The sequence below is a fragment of the Glycine max genome, chromosome 17 (genome assembly GCF_000004515.6).
Source record: "Glycine max cultivar Williams 82 chromosome 17, Glycine_max_v4.0, whole genome shotgun sequence".
In the NCBI taxonomy this organism is placed as follows: domain Eukaryota; kingdom Viridiplantae; phylum Streptophyta; class Magnoliopsida; order Fabales; family Fabaceae; genus Glycine; species Glycine max.
In genome coordinates this window covers 7517028-7524684 of record NC_038253.2, presented here as the reverse complement: position 1 = coordinate 7524684, position 7657 = coordinate 7517028, and the positions used below count along the sequence as shown (strand labels likewise).

The following is a 7657-nucleotide window of genomic DNA, read 5'->3' as shown; positions in this document are numbered from 1 at the left end:
AAGACGAAAAATTAAGAAAATATTATATGACAAATATATCCCTATGTTGGTAATTAGAGATGACTATGTTGACAATCATTTCAGTGACAAATTCATTCATCTATGTTACATAAGCTATTTTATTAACAGTGACGAATGAAAGTTAATGGTTAGATATATTTGTCACACTTTTTACACTTTTGAAGACTGAATTTTGTATTTTCGTCTTTCAAAAATGCATTTATCAACGAATTACACATTCAAAAATAAAAGTGACTATTTACTCAAATTTTCATCACTTGCTCACATTCTAACGTGAAGGTTTCCAAAATATTAAGCGATAAAAAGCACCTATTCTAATCTCTATTAGAATGATCTCATGACTATAATTGGATGACATTGACATAACTATGACTCATTTGCATTTGAGGACTATAAATAAAGTACATTCAATATTACCAAGTAGACCACACAATTTTTTCTCAATATTGTCCCTGCTAGCACACATTGATTTGGGCTTCGAGTATTTTTGCAAGTGTCGTCACATTTGTCTTCTTGTTGGATTAATGTCTTCGTGGATGTTTGATTTGTTGTTAAAAATGTTGTAACACATCTTTCAATGCAAATCCAACATAAAAAACAAAATTATTACAAAAGCAAGAATATAATCTATTGACAAAAATTATTTTTACCTCAAATGTAATTTTATAATTACAAACCAAACATACTTGATCCTTAGTCTCCCTCATCAATTAGATCATTTTGGCACTAGGTGTAAGAACCGATAAATGTTCTTATCCTCATCAGTGTGGTTACTACTCATAATCAATCACCTGATGTTGCCCCATTCCCAGTCGTAACAACCACGTCATTGACTAGTTAGGTCAAGACTTCCAATGTCAAAAACCAGTTAGGCCTTCTTCATCATAGAGCTCCCACTCAACAGTCAACAAACCCTTTCATCACAACCAACCATGCAAATTCTTTAGGATAATAATAATTTGGGAATGCCCTCTCTTTGAAACAAGTTAGCTATAACATGCACATACAGTCAGGAATATCCATATTTTTTTATACTCTCTTGATATCTATATTATTTTGAACTTTGAATTGCTTTTACAGGTACTTTACATTAGAAGTTCGATCACACCGCCAATGAGACAAATCCCAACTGTTTTTTGCCCATCAATTAGAAAAATCACAATTACCAATGAAATTATCAAAACAAGAACAACACGACAAAGATATACAATGAATGTGACATTTTGAGGCCTGCAGCATGTGCCCGCGCAACTTGTGCTGACAAGCTATAAAACGACTTTAGTATGCAACCATCCAACGCATGCTTCAAGCTTCAGGCATCTAATAACATCCAATCCAAAACCTAAGCAACCCAACTCCAACCCAAGGTAAATCAGTATGCTTCAAAATGCTCCAACACTAAACTTGCTTGCTTTTTCAAGGAGAGTAAAGAAACTATGCTTTCAAGCATATTAAGTGGTGAAGGAAGATGAGAAACTGAGTGAGCACTAAGATTACAATTTCGGACTCAAACCACTTCAGCTTGACCACTAATATCGTCATGAAGCTGAAGTGAGCCATCCTTCATCAAATTTATGCTCAAGCTCTTGAATCTCTCCCTTGAATACTGCCTTGATGCTTTTCTCCAGTCAGTTCCAGTTTTCATCATGGCCACAAACTCTTCATAACTGATGCGACCATCCTGGGAAAACAGAAAAATAAAAAATTGTTTTAAGGACTTGTGGAAACTATGCATTGGCAGTATTAATAAGAAGTAAAGAACCTGCTAAATGGAAAATAAAAAAATGAGTCATGAGTAAGATTGCCAAACCTTGTCAGTGTCTACTTCACGCATGATGTCATTCAATACAGCAGTATCAGTATCTCCCGACTCATCTGTTAATGCTTTCTCTAGCTCCCCTAACTCGATATACCCACTCCCATCTTTGTCAAAATACATGAATGCTTTGCGGAAATGCTCATCATTCTCCATTCTTTGCAAGTGAATTGTCACGGCTACAAACTCTCCATAGTCAAGTACTCCATTCCCATCAACATCAGCCTAAGCATTTGACAGCAAAAAAACCATCCTTGAATCACAAATTTGTTACTCTATCCTTTTAGACGGATGAAGCTCAATTCAAATAAAAAATGGTGTTATGTGAAGCAGTATAAACCAGTAAGAGTAAGAGGTTACATCTTTCTTAGAGCAAAGTGAGGGGTGCCTAGTAAACTGGTGCTGTTTTCATTTTGAGATATGAGTTGAGATAAGTATAGCATAGCATAACATCCTCCTCACTTCATTTCATTTTACCTTGTACTACCATATTACTAGGTAATATAAGTATGATATCAGAGGACAGTGGATTTCACTGACTCGTTTATGCAATTTTTTTTTTTGGGTTAGGATACGCTCACATACAACATTTTCCTCAAGCTAAGGCTTCAGAAACAAACAATCTTCACATCTAAATTGAAAGAACCTCAAACATCATTTTTTTAATACCAAATACTACCACAAAACAAAGTTTCCATAAGTACAATTTAGGAGTTACTTACACCAAAAAATAATCACGTATTGAATTTGGCATCTAACTCTACATTATGTAATGCAAGAGAGTCCAAAACCAGTACGGACATTTTTGTCTTGCACACATCAATGACACTAGGAAAATCTTTATTCCTGGAGGGTGCAACATCATTTATTCATATTCATCATAGAATTCCATACTATTCCAAGAAATCATGCAACAGAAAATGGTTTAAAAGAGCTCCATCAGATTGTCTAATAATTTAGTGACAATCAAAGAAGTGAATATATTGAGCATTTACATTATAAATGGTATAAAGTTTAAGAAGCCTACCACTTCCATCAGCATCTTTATCTCTGGCTCAGCCAATTGTGAACCAACCTTCCGTAACCCAACCTTCAGTTCCTCATATGTTACTTTGCCATCTTTGTCGGTGTCCATTAATGTAAACATGTCTTTGATTATTTCTACCTCTTCAACAGACAAATGCTCTGCAATTACCTGTAGCATTCATTCAAAGAAATCCAAATCACCAACATTCCGACTTCCTTATTACCTCCATTATATACAGAACTCAAGTTAACAATTATGCATAAACCACAATAGATGCTAACCCGAAGCGCTCTCTTTTTAAATCTATTCATCACAGAGAATTGCTTAAGCCTTGTCCTCACAATATCTCCTAATGGAACATTTGAAGCTTTCTTTGCATTTTGTAACCAGGAATGCTCTGCAACCATAAACAAGGATGGTAAATATTTAATATCACTTTCTACATTAGGTAGGCCTAATGGCCTTCTGAGTTGTAAGGATTCAAATATGCAAAAATTTGTTCTTTTCTTTTTAAGGAGAGGGTAATTAATGAAGCAAAGGGTCCATTCTGAGACAAAGAAATAATCACACAGAACATAACATACATGGAAATTTTGAGCTGCTTAAACATTGTGATCCCATCCTACTGCACAAACAGAAGAGTACTAGTACTTACCAAGCACCTGTTCAGCCGTCAAGCGCTTCTTAGGATCAGGCTCCAACATCTGGCGCACAAGACTCTTAGCACTATCCGAAATCTGAGGCCACGGTTCTCTCTTGAAGTCGATCACTCCCCTCAATATCGCCAAAGCCACCCCTCGTTCGTCCTCTACAACAAACCAAAACATATAAACTGAAATTCAAACAACTCACCCAAAACACACACAAACGACTCAACACCTACCTGACCAAAACGGAGGAACACCACACAACAAAATATAAAGAATCACCCCAGCACTCCACACATCCACCTCTGGCCCATAATTCCTCTTCAATACCTCCGGCGCCATGTAATAAGGACTCCCCACAATCTCCGAAAATCTCTCCCCTATTAATTCATTCATTCAAAAACAAAAAACCATCAGTACATACATTTCATCAAAACCAAATATAGAAACTGAATTCTCATGAACATATTCTAGCTTAATCAGTAGTCTAGTTTAAGACTCTTTTTTTTTTTTTTTTGTTCCTAGTAATCGAAGACAGCAGACAGTGTCTCACATAACATGCTCAACTGAGTTAGACCCCATTAAATATTAAGGAAGAATTTTATTGCTTATAATGGCTTTATAAAAGGACTGTCTTCTATGGAATTACACAAAAAAGAAACAAATGAACTCACTCCTTCACTCACATACCTGGCTTGAAAAACACGGAGAGTCCAAAGTCAATAGCCTTGAGAACAGAATTCTCCTTCTTATTCGCAAACAGAAAATTCTCTGGCTTAAGGTCACGATGCATAACTCCATTGGCGTGACACATTCTAACAACCTCAGCAATAGTCCTCGCCACGTACGCCGCCGCACGCTCGCTGTAGTGCCCCCGCGCGACGATCCGATCAAAGAGTTCTCCGCCGGCGCAAAGCTCCATAACGAGATGAACGTTCTCTTCGTCCTCGTAAGTCGCCTTCAGCTTCACCACGTTAGCGTGCTCCGGTAAGGTGGACATGATCGCCACCTCGCGCCGCACGTCCTCCACGTCGATCGCGGTCCTCAGCTTCCGCTTCGAGATCGACTTGCACGCGAGTTCCTGCTTCGTCTCGCGGTCCGTGCAGAGGTACGTTATCCCGAACTCACCGCGACCTAGCTCCCGGCCTATCACGTACTTGTCGCCGATGAGGCTCCGTGACGTTACGTCCTTCAGGACGCGGATTGGAACGCCGGAGCGTATCTCCTCCTCCGCGTACGGGTTCGGTTTGGTTTTCTTATTATTCTTGTTTTTGCCGCGGTTTGAGTCCGCCACGTCATCAACTCTCACGCACGCGTTGCAGTTCCCCATGCCGCCGGTGATTTCTCCGGCTGACGGGAATAACAGAGAAGGTAGATAGATGATGACTTTGGAAAAAAAGTTGAGTTTTAATTCACTTGGATGTTGTTTGACTCCGACAAGATTATTTGACTGTAATAATGGCAGTTATTAATATATTTGATTAAAAATAAATGATGATAATAAAGTTCAATTTGGTTGGTAAAAAAAAAATCATTTTCTGAGTTTTTAAATTATACAGATCGGATGTGGCTGCGTTTTGAGATGACGGATAACAGCAGACGCCGCAGGTTTTTATTTAATTGAATTAATGTTTTTTTGGGTTCAAATTTATGTTATTATTATTATTATTGTTTTATTTATTTGAGCATGTAATGTATTAAAATTTTCATTTATTTGGTTGGATTCTTCAGGATCAATGCGTGGGGCTATGACACTTGGAAAATGTTTTTCTTTTTCATTTTAATTTATAAAGTGTATGATGGTTGATGGGACCAAGGAACCATGGTGATTCTTACTTTTTGGTTGGTTGGGGCCTCTGCGCGAGACTCTTTAGAACTGTAGTTATACTGTTTCTCGATGTTTGTTTTTTTATTTCTTTTAAATTGCATGCAAAATTATTAATGGATAATTTTGCTCGAGTGAAATAAGTGTGTGTCCTTTATACAGAAACATGTGTAGTTCAGAAAATAAAGTAAAATAAATAAGCAAAAAACTAAGATGATTTTATTGAATGTTTAGTTGTAAGAAAAAAGTGTTAGGAATTTTAGAAAATTAGGGGTGCTACTGAAGGTCTTTTCAGCAAAAGAAATTAAAGAAGAATCAAGAATTTATCTACTATTCCTATAAGAAGTCTTGACACGGGAAAAAAAGAATACCTCAAGTACACCCATGACATGCAAAGAAAGGGTTGTCTGTGGAATTGACGATGATCAAAGATTTATATTTGTTGGCAAGAGTTGTGGTGGAGACTATAAAAACTTTTAAATTGTACTTAAAGATTAAATTTTATTTGGATTTGTTTAAAACTTTTGTTGTACCGTTTTTTAGATTGAATTTAATTTCTATTTTTATTTTGGATAAATTTGGTTTTTCTTACTCATTTGAAGATGAAAAAGTTAGTTAATTTCTATCAGAATTTAAATTTGATTGGTTCCGGTTCCTTATATGTTGGATGTTAATTGTTCCTAGAATGACATGCTGCAAGGAAGTCTTTGTGTAGTAATTTTAGAAATTCTAATAAAATACCAATAATCACCAAAAACATATTACATTAGACTATCAGGAGGAATTGTGAAAAATACCTGAATTCATGATAAACAACAGAATTTGATGAGTCTAAGTAAGGTTGATTTTGTATTCTTCCTTACCCAAATCACTTTTTTACTTTTTGGACCTTAGGTTTCTTGATAGGAGGAGAAAATATAATTTCTGATTTGATATCTCGAGACACAACCTTATTTTAGGTTTTAAACGGTCAGAGTTTTCATTATTTCTTAATGGGTTAAACTGATTTTCGTCCTCTCAAATCCGTATTAATTTATGATGATAGTTCGACAGGCTCACCAAATTAGATCATTTTTATTGAACCCATAAATATAAATAACTAATATAAATGATAAATATAATATGTAGCTCACACTAACTAATTAAGAATTATAAATTTTTTTTAAAAAAACATATATATATTAAATTAAAAAATACAAATTTCTTTCTAACTCTAATAATAATAAATAAAATATATTATTTCGAACCTTTTTTCTTTCTTTTTCTTTTCAATTTAGGATCAGTAAACTTTTATTTTTGTTTTTATGGAACTCACTTGTTTTTTCCTCCTAATTTCTAATGGAGGAAAGATCACATTTATACATTTTTTTCCTTCCTTCTTGAACTTTCTTCTACTTTTTTTTTTTTTTCACGTAACAACCAAATGCTTAACTACTAGGTTTGGACCTTTACCTTTTTTTCTTTTTTCATAAGATAAATGTAAGTTCTTATGCCCTTCGGAACTGTCCACTCTTTTGTTTGCAGATTCCATAGGGACTGTCTTTCTAAGACAGCAGCTTTGTTCTTTTTCCTTTCTGCGGTTTAGCTTATCTCATGTATTAAAAAAAAAATGTAAGTTCTTTGGACTGGGAATTACCTGGCACTTCTTATTTCAAAATGCAAGGTCTTTAATTTGAGGCATTCCATTTTCCTTTTAAAATTCTTTTTATTTTAACAAATTATTTAAAAGCTTTAAGAATTCTTGAAATTGGTAATTAATGTGTCTTATGTAAAAAATAATAATATTCATGTATTTAAGCAAAAATGAACTGTAATTTTTGGTAAACTTCATTTACAACGTCAATAATTTGAATTCAAGAATTGGGTATAAGGTGTTTTTTTTGGTAAATAGGTAAGTCTTTTTATTTTATCGATTGCATTAGTCTTTAAATAATACCTTGAAGATAAATTTTCCCAAAAACCAAAAAACAATAACATAAGTCGTTAATCTTTTAGTTACTCTTTTTTTTTAATACAAAAAGCTCGATTTTATGGGTCAAGGGTAACAAATTGTTTCATTGCAAGTAACATGGGTTGATGCAATCATAATTGGCATAACAATTCGTATTAGTAGCTAGTTGCTTTGGTCTTGTTCATATCATTACATACCATATGCTTACAAACAGGTCAGCTTGAAGTTTACTATTTCGAAGTTTCAAGAATAAAATAATATTGCAACAGCTATCAAGCTTACCCACTAATTTTGTGACTTGGTCCTAGTCTATAATATCTTTTTCTTTCCCTAACGTCATGGTATATCCTTTAGAGCAAAAATGGAAAAT

At 34.7% G+C, this 7657-nt stretch overlaps 1 protein-coding gene across 1 annotated transcript; it reads right to left on the bottom strand.

The window, feature by feature from the left end:
* Positions 1-1066: 1066 nt before the first annotated feature.
* LOC100800559 (calcium-dependent protein kinase 10) lies at positions 1067-4952 on the bottom strand. Its single transcript, XM_003550716.5, has 7 exons — positions 4202-4952; positions 3748-3891; positions 3520-3672; positions 3146-3261; positions 2865-3032; positions 1832-2062; positions 1067-1702 (listed from the first exon to the last, which is right to left on the bottom strand). Exons 1-7 carry the CDS (start codon positions 4839-4841, stop codon positions 1529-1531), a joined length of 1626 nt encoding a protein of 541 aa, XP_003550764.1. The 5' UTR covers positions 4842-4952; the 3' UTR covers positions 1067-1528.
* Positions 4953-7657: the final 2705 nt, after the last annotated feature.

Coding starts and splice junctions, on each gene's coding strand:
- LOC100800559 (XM_003550716.5), bottom strand. CDS start 4,841: ATGGGGAACTGCAACGCGTGCGTGAGAGTTGATGACGTGGCGGACTCA. Junction 3,262..3,519: donor GACGGCTGAACAGGTGCTTG/GTAAGTACTAGT, acceptor TTATGGTTGCAG/AGCATTCCTGGTTACAAAAT. Junction 2,063..2,864: donor TAAAGATGCTGATGGAAGTG/GTAGGCTTCTTA, acceptor TCAAATGCTTAG/GCTGATGTTGATGGGAATGG.